At 40.2% G+C, this 13727-nt stretch overlaps 3 protein-coding genes across 3 annotated transcripts; all 3 read right to left on the bottom strand.

Annotated features, from left to right (window-relative positions):
- Nucleotides 1-126: 126 nt before the first annotated feature.
- On the bottom strand, nucleotides 127-2254 carry dynll1 (dynein, light chain, LC8-type 1). The gene is made up of 3 exons (XM_079160486.1): nucleotides 2160-2254; nucleotides 1251-1389; nucleotides 127-503 (listed from the first exon to the last, which is right to left on the bottom strand). The coding sequence occupies exons 2-3, from the start codon at nucleotides 1380-1382 to the stop codon at nucleotides 366-368; spliced, it is 270 nt and encodes an 89-aa protein (XP_079016612.1). The 5' UTR covers nucleotides 1383-1389; nucleotides 2160-2254; the 3' UTR covers nucleotides 127-365.
- A 3163-nt stretch (nucleotides 2255-5417) lies between these two features.
- On the bottom strand, nucleotides 5418-9863 carry polb (polymerase (DNA directed), beta). Its single transcript, XM_079160556.1, has 14 exons — nucleotides 9687-9863; nucleotides 9322-9379; nucleotides 8906-8972; nucleotides 8641-8715; nucleotides 8492-8550; nucleotides 8138-8187; nucleotides 7913-7964; nucleotides 7758-7812; nucleotides 7600-7672; nucleotides 7441-7511; nucleotides 7228-7314; nucleotides 6968-7035; nucleotides 6638-6777; nucleotides 5418-6505 (listed from the first exon to the last, which is right to left on the bottom strand). The coding sequence occupies exons 1-14, from the start codon at nucleotides 9745-9747 to the stop codon at nucleotides 6411-6413; spliced, it is 1011 nt and encodes a 336-aa protein (XP_079016682.1). The 5' UTR covers nucleotides 9748-9863; the 3' UTR covers nucleotides 5418-6410.
- A 548-nt stretch (nucleotides 9864-10411) lies between these two features.
- enkd1 (enkurin domain containing 1) lies at nucleotides 10412-12278 on the bottom strand (the record flags this gene model as incomplete). Its single annotated transcript, XM_079160665.1, has 7 exons — nucleotides 10412-10572; nucleotides 10667-10803; nucleotides 10930-11072; nucleotides 11251-11394; nucleotides 11482-11654; nucleotides 11848-12072; nucleotides 12194-12278. The coding sequence occupies 7 exons, from the start codon at nucleotides 12276-12278 to the stop codon at nucleotides 10412-10414; spliced, it is 1068 nt and encodes a 355-aa protein (XP_079016791.1).
- Nucleotides 12279-13727: the final 1449 nt, after the last annotated feature.

Below are 13727 nucleotides of genomic sequence, written 5' to 3'. Positions count from 1 at the left end.
TAGTGGTGAAATGTCTGCAAATATTTACCACAAAGTAATCTATACGTATCAAAACCTGACTAGTGTCTGGTCCTGGTTAATTGTTCAATGAAGCGGTGCAATGAAATGACGACACCAGGCATTGGACCCAGACAGCTTAACGGCTATGCTTTAATTAAAAAAATGACATGTCTAATGTAACAACACAAAAATAAATACAAGTGTTTCATCTCTTTAACATGGCCACGTTTTTATCCTCAAAAACAGAACAAAGTAGAAAGCAGCACAGAAAAAGGCAGCGGCCCCTTGCCAAGGAATGATAAGTGCCTTTGTCGAATCAGTCAGTACTGTATTATGGTCAGCTGGTGTGGAGGAAACGCCTTCCCTCAGCCAGACTTAAACAGCAGAATGGCCACCTGACCCAAGTAGAAGTAAATGAAATGCTTGGTCTCATGGGTCACGTAGCTGCCAAAGTTCCTCCCAACGATGCAGTGCCAGGTCGGGTTGTATTTCTTGTCAAACTCCTGCAGGGAAAAAAAAAATATACACACTTGTGTTCGTCAAACACTATGAAGCAGGGAGGTGTGAAGAAAAGATGAGAACATGTTGCTTAATGATTACGAAGCAAGAGCTAAAACAGACACTTTTCTATTGATTTAAATGCTACATCTCAACTAACAAGTGAAACTTTTCTGCAGATATTAAATTGTAGCTAGGAGAAGGTATCGGTATACTATACATATTCACCTCAGAACATACATGTATTACTCCAAGTTGAGACTGAATACTATATAATGTCACTATTGAGCAAACCCAAAATACTTTTATCACTCAATGTTACCGAGTAGAAATACATATTTTCACTATGTAGCCCTAACTTGAGCTGGACGATTTATTGCGACAAGTCTGTGATCATTCTAAAATGGTGCCTTTATGGTAGCTCATTCGTTTTGTTAGATTTAAATAAATAAATAAAAATACATTTGCCTAATAAGCTACAGTATTTTACCCTGAAGATAATTGAAAGAAAAACAATTAAGATCATATTGCCAATTATAGAAACTTCAACAATTGTAGCTTGCTGTCCCAGTCAAGAGTGGAAACTATTACCAATAGCAGGCTGGGTGTTCAACATCAATTATGCACACTGTGGTTGGTCAGTGCGCGCAAAATAGCCTCACATCACTGGTTGCTGCTTATTTTATTAAAGAAACTACTAGATTTCAGTCGGTCGGTTGGAGTGACGGGAGATGCGTCAGCAGCGGTTTTACCTTCTTGATGTATGCAGCGATGTCTTTCTCGATGTTGTACTTCTCCAGGGCCTGCGTGGCGCACTCCACGGCGTCCTGCTGCATGTCCTCCGACATGTCGGCGTTCTTGATCACTGCCTTTCTTTCAGACATGGTTGCCCTGGGAAACCGAAACACACCGGAGGATTATCATCTTCACGGACGCATTGGCGCGCGCGCACGCACGCACACGCACACACACACACACACACACACACACACACACACACTAGACTCTGGCCCCTGAGCATCCCAACAGTCATCATCGACTAACACGAAACCGTTTGGAGCACATAGCGTTACAGGCTCGAGGATGAATAACTAAATAAACGGTTAATTTATGACGACGTTGTCATTACATAACTGACACAATGTTTGAACTGGCCGTTTCTACAAGTGTTGCATAACAACTTCCATCAGCGGAGAACTCGGTGGCTGCGCGCTCTGCGTAGTTTCTATGGATACAAGACATTTGAGATGATCGTCTCCATATTACCCGAGGTTTAGACTCCTTTGACTCATGAAGCTGCGATAGAAGAGCACATTTTACAACTGCCTGAGGCGAGAGAGCGGCGATAGAGCCAGCCTCGCTTTAACACGCAGGAGGACCAAAACAAACACCACATCGTCATACTTATAATGTAACGTCTGCCGTGAAAACGATTCCACCGTAACGTTATCTGAATTAAGGTATCACGGGGTGAAACATCGTCACATGCATATTCAGAGTGTGAGCTAACGTTAAAAAGCTCGATTACTAGCTGCTCATTCATACCGCGGAAGGAAAAACACCGTCTAACAGTAAGCACGGATGATACCAGTTCAACGACACTTACAACTGAATAAATTAACCACCATACAACTTTCTACATGCCAAATTCTTCCATTTACCTTCTAGTCTTCCGTTTATAGTGTTTGTCTAGCTTTAAATAAACGACCGCTCCTGTAGTGACAACTCCCGCGAAGTGGTTGACACAAAAGTAGTGTGGGTGTGTAGGGCTGAGAGCTGCTGCCTCGACGTCTTCCGATTGGCCGGTATTATTGCACACGGCGCTGTCATTGGCTCGTGCAGGTCTATCTTTCGGGTGTTTCTGCCCGCGTTTTATTTCAGACCATCGTGCCTTGCGACACGATCGTTACCGGGACAACCCCTGTAAATAACTTGCTACGGGCAAGTTATGAGCGAGGTTGTCCATGCCTACTATGTTCCATGAGTCATTGGCAATAGACCGTGGCAGGATATGGAGTGGATTTATTTAACATTTTTTTATTTTGCACACATTGAGCATACTAACTGTATTTAAAATGATTTTATTTATTAATTATCCTTTAAATTAAAAATAAAGTAAATGGAAACGCAGGTCTAACATTAAATTACTTTGTTGCAAAAAGTTATAAATGACATACCAGCGTATTTCGAACTGGGAACGTTTCTCATATAATATATAACTTATACCTACATAAGGTGTATAATTAATGGGTAATTTCATAATATGGTAGGTCATAAAAAGTATAGTATAGCGTGCCATAAAAATGTCCTTAAAAAAGTAATAATATACTACTATGTCATAAAAAAGTAATAACGGTTATAGTATTAAACAAAATATTACTATTAACAGATGTAGCATTCTTTTCACAGAAAGAAGTCACTGTAAAGTATGTCATAAAAATGTATAAAAAGTCTAGTATGCCATACATTTTACCATTTACCTTTAGAATGTCATAGTAGTGTGTGTCATAAAAAAGTGCATAAAAAAGTCACAGTAGCCTACCCATCAGTCTTTAGAGTGTTAACACAAAATGATTAGCTAAAATATTTGCTTCCTGTCTGGAAAAGGTTCTTCTTACTATCATGTTGCCAGATTAAACAGGCTTTATTAAAAATAGATTTTTATTTTCCAACCTTTGCCGACAGAATAAACTAATGTATTCCTCTAACCCGATCTGACACCCTCCAGAAGTCCTTCTCTTGCCAGACTCTGAAGGCCTTTGATCAGGTCTAGTGGGACTTTCTTTTCTCTGCTCTCCAAAAGTTTGGATTTGGGGAAAAATTCATCCTCATAGGGTTAAGCTATTATATGTCTCTCATTTTGCTTTGGTCCAGACCTCTTCCTTCACATCAACATACTTCCCCTTACAACAAAGGACGAGACCAGGTGTTCTCCTCTACCCTTTACTATTTGTGCTTGTTATCAAATCATTGCCCTGCGCTCCTTAAATGGAAGTGACGGGGTCCTGTGGGAGGGCGGCACAAAGTCTCATTATATGCCGATGATTTATTGTTGTACACAACAAATACATCCAAAAAATTACCAAATGTCTCTTTTGAGGGATCACGGTCTCAGGTTACAAGCTGAATTTGTTACAGAGTGAAATATATCCTATAAATAATAAAGCCCAGGGTCTCTAATTTTCCCACCATGTCGAAAAAGTCAAATGAGCTCAAAGTGTAGGATGATGAAAAGTCATAGTAGAGTATGTCCAAATAAAGTCATACAAATGTATAGTACAGAGGGTTGAAAAATGTTTCTACAGTATAGTAGATTGAAAATTTGTTTTAAAAAAAAAGTCATAGAATCTCAAAAAAGTTCATAAAAATCATAGTATAGTATGTTAAAAAAAGACAAAATAGTTTGGTAGAAAAAGGCATAGTATCGTATTCCGAAAAAAAAGCCGTAGTATAGTATATCATAAAAAGTAATGAAAAACATTTAACGTCAGAGTATAGTTTAAAAAACTCACAAGTCATAGTATATATCAAAAAGAGTCATAGTGTAGTATGTAAAAAAAATCACATTATAGTGTGTCACAGAAGCAATAAAAAAAATCATAGTATAGTATGTCTAAAAAAGTCACGAGAAGTCAGTTTCGTATGACGAAGAAAGCCATAAAACAGAAAAATACTTTGTATAGTAAGTAAAACAAATAATAAAAGGTAATTGTAAAGTATGTTGAAAAAAATCAGAATAGTATGTCAAAAAAGTCATAAAAAGTATACGTCGAAGAAATCATAAACAGTCATAGCATGTCAAAATACTATATGGTAACTAGATTGCACTAGTATGGCCCTTTTTAGTCCACTCAAAGTGCTTTAACACTACTTGTCATCATTCACCCATTCACACACTGATGGCAGGGGCTACCATGCAAGGTGCCACCTTCCCACCAGGACTCGAACTAATCAGTCATAACCATTCACAGACCGCAGGAACAGCCTGCGGGAGCAATTTGGGATTAAGTGTACAAGGGAACAGCGACATGTACTAGCAGAGACGGGGATCGAACCGCCGAGGACGGAGGAACCTGCTCTACCACTGAGCCACAGTCGGCACTATTCATATGTAGAAAACAGTCATAAAACAGACATAGTAAACTACTAGTCATAAATTGTCATTGTACAGTATGTCGAAAAAAAGCCATAGTATAGCATGTCGAAAAAGAATTCTAAGAAATACATATTATAGTATGTCCAAAAAGGTAATAAGAAGCCCAAGTATGTCGACAAAAGTTATAAAGTCGTAGTAAAGTAAGTTAAAAAAGCCACAGTATAATAGCATGTTGGAAATAGACATAGAAATTCATAGTATCGTATTTTGAAAAAAGTTATGAAAATTCATAAAATGGTATCCCAAAAAAGTCATATACTGTCATACTATATAGTATGTCGAAAAAAGTAATCAAAAGTCAAAGTAGAGTATGACGTAAAAATGTATGAACAGTCATAGTATAGTATGTTGAAAAGCCATAGTATAATTTATCAAAAAAAGCATGGAAAAGTCATAGTATACTCTGTACTATGTATAGTAAGTGGATAAACATAAACAGTCACAGAAAAGTCATAGTATGGTATGTCGAAAACACATGCTGTACGTCATAGTACAGCATGTTTCTTTCAAGCATGAAAACATCTAATCTCTTATCTCATCTTATCTCGTATCTCTTTAGATCATTTTTGTTACAACAGTTTCTTGTGATATTGAGAAAGAACATATTATTGGTTTTAACTTTTTTCTTATACAGCCAAAATGCTCTACCCCATTTTAGTGAGAAGGGTCTATGTTAATGCTGCAACAAACTCATTTAAAATGTGATAGTTAAAAAACAAAGTGAAAATTGAAATAAATGAAAATTGACATTATGAAAGTTGCCAATTTATTTTTATTTTCTTAAATATTTCCAGCAATATTTGCAATCCTGCACATACAAAACTGAATCGACGTCCTAATACACAAGTTGTGTTACAGATTAAGATCTGTATCAGCAGAGTACACTGTAGCAGTATTTCAGTGACCTGGTCAATTTTTATCTATCGCTTTCAAAATGCCCCCTAAAAGCACAGAAAATACACGTTATCATTTACACACAACCACATGAAGTCTACTAGTGTAACAGTCATATTCACGTAAACAATAACTGAGGAAAAAAATACTCATTTATCTAAAAAAAGAATAAAAAGACCTTTATGTCCCAAATTAGCACCCATAAGCAGAAACTGAGCTGTTTGCATCTTATTTTAAATTCATTAGTTTGCCCCAAATTGGAAGATAAATACTACAGGTTTAAACACACTCTTAAATGTCCATGGTGAATGAGATGTTTTTTTATTTACCTAACTATTAATTACTAACATAAAGTAGCAACACTGCTGTGTTGACTGAAACAATGAACCATTAAAAAGCCTCGGCTCAGCCGGTGTGTTAACGGGAGCCACGTTCAAGGCCAAATGCCCGATGATAGTGGTCCTCGCTGTTTATGATGGACGGATGACAACAGTAACAGAAGCTGTCAGAACTTTAAGATTACTCCTCTTATTATCACTATGGTATCATCTTTTTTTGGCAATTCAAAAGTGAAATTTACAAGTGTGGTGGAAAAGACAATTAAAAGAAGATACATGGCCGTGGAGAATTAACCCGTTTATAACAACAACATATCAATGTTGTTGAGTGTGTGTTTAGGTACAAATGTCATTAAAGGGGATGATTTCAACTCAAGATAGAAAAACACAGCAAATAAATTGAAATTACTTTCATAGTCGTTTTCTTTTCAAAAACATAGGTGAATGGTATACTAACACACACATATGTACACATGCTTCTGATCTCAAAGCCGCAGCTTCAAATCAAAGTGTAAACATTTGCGTCACTGGCTGCGGTCCTTTGGCTCTCTGTATTTGTAGTGGATGTATTCAAAGATGTCTCTCTCACTATCCACCAACAGAGGCTCCCCTGCCACACCTACAAAGAGATCCACAAAGAGAAACAGCTGATATAAAAAGCTTAAAGCACAAATCATTGGTGACCAACTGAAGCCAACAGAGACACAGCGATGGAACAGAGTGGAGCAAGATCACACAGACTGAGACTCACCAGTGACCCCGAGTGGCCGTATGGTGTACTCATTAAGAGTGAAGCCCTTCTCCAGCGCATGAGTTCTCATGGTTTTATTGAAGATATCACTTCCAGTGAAATAGAGAACTCCACAGTAGTACTGGTCCTTGGGGATTAACCTTGGGGAACAGGAGAAAGGACCGTTAGAGAGCAGGAACATGCAGGCGGTTTGAAGAATAAAGAAATGAAGACACAGGGTCGCCTCTTGACGGTTTTTGCATCATAACTGGGCCTGTTTTGTATTGAAGTAGGTAGAGGCAATGTTTTCATTTGGAAGACCGTAGAGCTGAGCAATAGAAAGTAGGGCACCTAATATCAATACGCCTGTGAAGGTATTCTTCCTCATCTCCATCACTCTGCTGCAGCTGGCAGACTCCCTAGAAAACAAGAACCAGCACATAGTGAGCACAGTCGTGTGTTGGGTACATAGACTGAACTGTACGATCACACACACACAGAGCTGAGCACACCGGAGAAAAGACATTGAAAGTCATATCGTCAATGATTTGTAATACCTGAAAAGTGATGAGCTACATTGCAGCTATAAGATAAATGAGCAGAGGCCTCACCATGTACTTAGTGTCTCCTTTGGACAGGGTGTCGGTCACAAACCCAATGGACTCAAAATGGTCGACCACTGCATGAAGGAGCTTGGGCTGGAAAAGATAAAAAGGTGATTAAAACTAAATGCATCGTAAAACTAAACACATACAAAGTCAAACTGCAATTAATAACAGCATTAATGTTGCATCCATTGATGCGTGAGCTGCAGTAGAGTTTACCTGCTTCTCAGTCTCAGAGGTGTAGTCCGGGTGGGTCAGCAAAATATCAATATCACCACTCGATGCTGCGCCTGGAAATTATGAACGTGTGAATCAATACGACAAAGAGTTTGACCTGCCGTCATTACCCGAGCATCAACGTGAAGGGGAAGGTCTTACCTCTCCTGTAGCTTCCACAGATTGTCCCAATATACTCTGTACCGATCTCCTTCAGCTCTCCAACAATAAGAGTCTAAACAGAACACACAGCGTAAGAGAACTCTCCATAAACAACTAATAAGCAGACGACAACAACAACGTAGCTGCTTCATCGTCACCTCCATCTGTTCCATTTCAGCACGTGGAATCCTTTTCTCAAACTCCTCAAAGTACCTGAAGGCGGGCAAAATAATTCACGACACACACAACTCAGGTATCACGTCAAGATATTCAGACATTTTGCTAGAAATGAATAAAATTCAGCTGAACTTACTTGAGTCCGATCTGTTGATGATGGTTGAGCTTGTGCTCGATCTTTTTCAAATCTAAAAACATTAAAGCGCATTGCTCATTTCAAATCATACCAAATCTGCATTGTGCACATGTATTATTGAGCATGCAACGTACTCTATGTCAAATCAAATGTGAAGTACCGAGGACCACGAAATAAAGAGTAAAGATTCTTTTAAAACAATTCTAATAAACAAACTTAACGAACCTTCTAACGTCTTCACCCCGTCTTCAAAAAACTTCCTGGCGGCCGCAGGGCTGAAGTCAAGAGAAGCAGTTTGTTACACGCAGCACATAACTATAATAACTACTACACAAACATCTTTAAGCTTTCCTGCATCCCTCATGCCGGAGTCCACACCTGTGAATCCGCCCCAAGTATCGTCATTTTACATAGAAGGCTCAATGTCAATGTCGCCCGACATCTTTTAACTCGCTCCGCTCTTAAAACACCAGCACAAAGTTGTCTTGTCACGGCAGCCAATCACCTGTCGTCTTAGAACTACGTTAGATTCAGGTGTATGCGTTTTGGTGGCTAGTGATTGGTTACTGAATGGCATACCCAATTCCAGTGACTCTGGTGAGGAAATTGATAGAAGTGCTGGTGTCATCGGTACGGATCTAGATGAAAACGTAAACGTAGCACATCAGTATTGTGTAATACATTTAAATGGAGCTACTATTAAACATTACCACGCCCCCAACACTCACCTTTTCCAGTTTCCGTAGCGTGCCAGTTTGTAGGAACTCATCAATCTTTTCTGCTATTTTAGCTCCAACACCTTCCTGTTGACAGGTGAGACAAGCATGAGGCTGCTGGATAGTGGGATTTACTGCCGTTATGTTAGTTGTGCAGAGTAGTGCTGCTGACCAACAGTATGCATCTGGACCATTGGTCACCAGGTCAAACTTCCACATGTTGTGTGATGCCTTTCTTTACATAAAGACATCAACTGAAGGCCTTTATCGCACATACCAGTTTCTTGGCCTCTTCGCCATTTTTGATTTTGTTTGGGTACTTGGAGATGGTAGACGCTGCTTTCCTAGACAGAGAATAGGCACGAAAAAGTGATTTGCAAAAGATCGATAACGTTTAAATGAGACATAAAGTTTGCAAAAGAATGTGGTGATAGAAGGCTTCTGTCGGGTGCCTCAACAGAACCTCTCTGAACAACTTCCATCACACTTTCTAATACATTCTTCTCCACATGGCATCAAGTGCATTATACACCCAGATGCCATGTAAAACAATGCGACGAATACAATGTATTAAAAACACACGTTTCAATCTAAAGTGACTGTGACATTGACGTACTGTTTGGACATTACATTTGGTATCACATCTCGCTGTTTCAAGCCTCATCCTGAAACAAAGCACACCTCCCTGCTCACCTGTACGCGTTGTACTTGTGTATTGCCCTGTTGACGTTCTTCTCATAATTGGCCAGCTCTGGAAACAGAAGTAACACATCTTATGGCTTCATATTCATCTCGTACTCCTGGAGTTTATTTAGCTACTATTTAAAAAAACAGCCAACTCAGGCATTTAAATGTCAACTCTCTGACTCAGAGCAGAGTAACTCGGGATAGTTTCAAGCTAACGCGAGTCAGAAACATTATCATATAGCATGTTTGTTTCACAAATATACATTGGCGTTACTTATGCAAAGTTATTTAGATATTTTGCTTATAAACACAACCCGAGCGTCACGCTAGCTACTGTTAGCTGAACGCAGCCGTCTCTCTGCAGCACTTACCGACCAGAAAGTCAGTTATTCCCTCATTCGGGGATTCCTGAGGCGCTTTCCTCTTGCTCATTGTGTCTTTGTCGAGCTCTCAAATGTCCGTCGTACACTTGAACGACTTAATATGCGCGCGTGCAAAGTTATTAACCCGTGTAATCTCTGCCAGCCTCCACCTAGCACGTTAGCTTTAGCACAGGCTGAACAATGACCGGCAGACGTTGAGGGGGTGGGGCGTGCGTCACACGTCATACAAACTCAAGAGTTGTGTGACGTAGTAATTCAAAAATGACTTCTTCAGCACCCTGCAGCATACTAACTGTGTACACACACTGTTGTACTGCACTGCACGTTTTAATATGCAAGAATGTAAAAATATTCATATACAATCACTTCACAAAAATATTCATTATTACAAAGCGCCAGCCAGTTTTACACAAAGACTAAACCAAACACATCTCATCCATTACTCTCTCATTAACTAGCAGTTATTAACAGTAAATGTACAGACAAGAATGAATGCATATTGTTCAGTAGCATGTTTACTGTTCTTAAAGTGACTGATTAGCGGATCATAATTTAATGATGATGATGATTAAACAATCATCTGTTTCACAAGGTTCAGTGTATGTCACATAATGCAACTACAAAATAAAAATGAATCTCAATAAAGCCGTGGATTTACAGGACCGTATCCTCCTCTTCCCTCTCTCCTCCTCCTCCTCCTCCCTCCTCATGTGTTAGGAATCTATTTTTACGTAAACTCTGTCCCTGGAGAATATTTTAACGGCCTCCTCGATTTCAGAGAGCCTACAGTCGAGATGAGCCCGACGTGCTCGAACGCTCAGACTGTCAGCTTTGAGAGGGAGGGACAGCAGCTCCGCCACGAGGGAGCGATGGGCTGAGGAAACAACAAAAAAACAGTAGAATTAGAGAAGTAAATATTCACTATAGGTGTAGTACTCTAACGTAGATACAGAGCCACAGAGACGTACTCTCTTTGAGGGACTTCAGAGTTTCCTGTCTCTCACTCTCACGCATCAGGGTGTGACCCGCTGGGACTGTAGGATCAGGTGTGTTCCTCCTCCTCTCCTCCGCCTCTTTATGCCACTGCTCCTTCCTTTCCTCAAGACTGATGTATGTGTGTAATAATCAGTGAGAGGGAGAACAGAAATGAGCAACAGCAGTAAAAGTGCACCTGTGCTTTCACCAAACTGATTGTGAGTATGTAGGTAAGATACAACGTAAGAATACTCACTACTGAGGCACCTGTCCCTTGACTGCACTGGGGACGGGCTTCTCTTGAAGGTTTGTCAGTGACTGGGACCGACGCAGCACAGTTTTTCCAGCAGACCGAGCATTGTGTTTTACGAAGTCTATCGACTGGCCTTGAACCTGTAACTGTATCCACACACAACAACGTATGGAAATGTTGCAGATACACAGCAAATTGAGGGGGAAGAAAATGCAGATTCACGTCATCGCCATACTCTGCTCGTCAAAATCAATATATTATACCTCTTATTGTCTGATCATGTGAGTCTGTATGAATACATCAATATTTATTGGCAATTCTCACTTGCAAGCTCTGGTCCTGTATGGAGCTGCACGAGGCCGGGCGTCGCAAAGCTACAGGAGAGGTTTTGGAGTGTGACGCTGGCGGGGCAGTAGAGTGGCCCTTCAGGAAGTTTTTACACTGTGGTTTAGAAGTCGGACTGGAAACCTGCACGAAGGAGACCGGATTAAAAGTGAGCCAGAGGAAATACTGATAACTTGAGGACTTGCATCGTCTGCAGACTTGCTTCCTTGCCTGTAGCTGGACCATCACCCTGGATGGGACGTTCTGGTATTTGGAGGAGGTCCAAAGAGCTTTCACTGGAACCGGACGAGAGTGTACTCTCTCAGCCTCCTGCTCCTTGCAGCGTCTCTGAATCTCCCTGAGCCGACGCACATTCTCTTTGCCAAAGTCGTGTACCCGCTGCTCTGAGGGTCAAGTATTGCAAAAGTTGGCTCACTTTAAAATGTTTGTTTGGGGTTCGTGGGCTCTATCAAACTTTGACTTCTTATAATAACTTAAATATGGAAAAGGTAGAGACTTGTGACACTGAGACCGTCCTTCAAGACAAAACAGAACCGCTCTTTTAATTTATGGACCTGAGAAACTGATTGCCCTTACTCTGTTTGGGAACAGGGGTGATGGCGACACTGTCCAGTTTGAGCAGCTCCCCCACCACCCCTCTCCGTCCTCGTTCCAGAATATGAGTGGCATTAGGGCCGATACGGGGAGGGTGCGCTGGGGTACGAGCGCTGTAGCAGCCGGGGTACAACACAGGATCTGGAGCGAGGGGCCCCGAGAGCAGGGCCAAAGTTGCATCGGGGTTTCCCTCTAAACGGCCATGTGCTGGAGAAAAGAAAAAAAAGGGGGAGGCATTAGTTTTAAGCTTATAGATATTAAGTTTACGGCCCCAAATCACTGGAAAACAACACAGACTGTTTTAATGTGGGATGTGACTGCATCTAACCTGAAGCAGGTCGTTTGTAGTACTGAGGAAACAGAGAAGGATCCGGGGGGATTGGCCCAGATATTGTTGAAGGTCCCTCACACATCTGAAGCTGCAGCGTAAAAAAAACAACAACTGTTGAAAGTTACAGTAGCAGCTAAGCAACAGTCAAACATACATTCTTCACAATGATGAGGCTCATGATTGGTTAGTGTTTGACAAGCAAGAAAAAAAACAAACAAAGAATTTATATAATAACTACATTGTTTTTCTTCTTCAGGCTCATAAACCAAATCACAGGCTGAATGAACACGACTATGCAGAAGTGTAGTTGCTTTAAGTTTATGTTTTGATAGTTGGTATGCGTGGTGTGTGAAATGAATGAATGAATGAATCATTCTTTGGGTTTTAGCTATGAAACACCCTGTTCGTGCAGCTAACGTCGCCTAACGCTAGTTAGCTGGTTTGTTGTGAAGTTAGCTAACGTCACTATTCCTCCTCAGACGAGCCTTTAAAGTACATTAAATACATTATTTGTTTCTGACAAAATGACTGCAACCGGTTAAGCTGCATAACGTTATCAAGTCAATTCGCGTACCTTTATCTTCGTGTTTATCAGTTGAGGATTTTCTTCTCACAGACCGATGACGCTGAGGTATAAACCGTACCAACGCTTGTTTCAGTATTCCTCACCATGGCAACGGGGCACCTGCACACAGAACTAGACGTAATAGAAGAGAGACGTCCCCCCGCAAAAACAGTCCCCCACTTTCTATCAACATTTCATCCACATTTATACAAATCATTTAACTAATAAACAGTTCGGGGGGTTAAACATAAATTAGACAACGACACAGCGGAAGACTAAGAGCAGCCTACAATGTGTTACTGCCCACTAATTCATAATCATTGTGTCGCATTATTTTTGTGACTAGCCTCAAAGGGATTGCTGATAATTATAATAATAATAATAATAATAATACATCAAATTATTAATAATACGTAACTCAGAGGTCATGATTTAATGGAGTGACACGCCGGCACTGACCTGAAGTTTAAAGTTCTAGCAGGTGTATTTCTATTGTAATCCTGTTTGTGCCTTTATATTCAGACCTTAGTTCCCCGAGTGTTGCCTTGCAGGTTTACCAAAGACACATTAAATTAAATGCTACTGCCACACCAAACTACAACTATAGCTGTAATCTTAAGTTGCCCTACCCTGAATTCAAAATATAACCAGTTGATTGCTTAAGGTTGCTGGTGAGGTAATTTACACTGTACTCATTCTAAAATGAAGGTCTGCCTGACATGCTTTCATCAGGGTGCACACACTAGCTTCATTAGTGATATTAGCTAGAGGTCATTGCCCCCGAGTGGTGTAAGAGTGTTATTACACCAAAATAAACTCCCACTGTTGCTATAATATAATATAAAATAATATATTATAAAATAGATAGATTCTTAAATAGATCTTCTCAATGCTGTGTCACAATGTGAACACATTTACGAACAGTAAAACTAAGTATACTATATGAGTTGTTGTTTTTTTTGCTCA

This window comes from Pholis gunnellus (assembly GCF_910591455.1).
Source record: "Pholis gunnellus genome assembly, chromosome: 6".
Taxonomy (NCBI): domain Eukaryota; kingdom Metazoa; phylum Chordata; class Actinopteri; order Perciformes; family Pholidae; genus Pholis; species Pholis gunnellus.
This window is presented reverse-complemented; position numbering and strand designations above follow the sequence as displayed.

Excerpts from the sequence above, each read along its gene's own strand:
- polb (XM_079160556.1), bottom strand. The coding sequence starts at position 9,747 with ATGAGCAAGAGGAAAGCGCCTCAGGAATCCCCGAATGAGGGAATAACT. Across the intron at positions 7,512-7,599 it reads CTGTGGAAGCTACAGGAGAG|GCGCAGCATCGAGTGGTGAT; the intron begins GTAAGACCTTCC and ends CATAATTTCCAG. Across the intron at positions 6,506-6,637 it reads ACGGCCACTCGGGGTCACTG|GTGTGGCAGGGGAGCCTCTG; the intron begins GTGAGTCTCAGT and ends ATCTCTTTGTAG.
- dynll1 (XM_079160486.1), bottom strand. The coding sequence starts at position 1,382 with ATGTCTGAAAGAAAGGCAGTGATCAAGAACGCCGACATGTCGGAGGAC. Across the intron at positions 504-1,250 it reads TCGCTGCATACATCAAGAAG|GAGTTTGACAAGAAATACAA; the intron begins GTAAAACCGCTG and ends TTTTCCCTGCAG.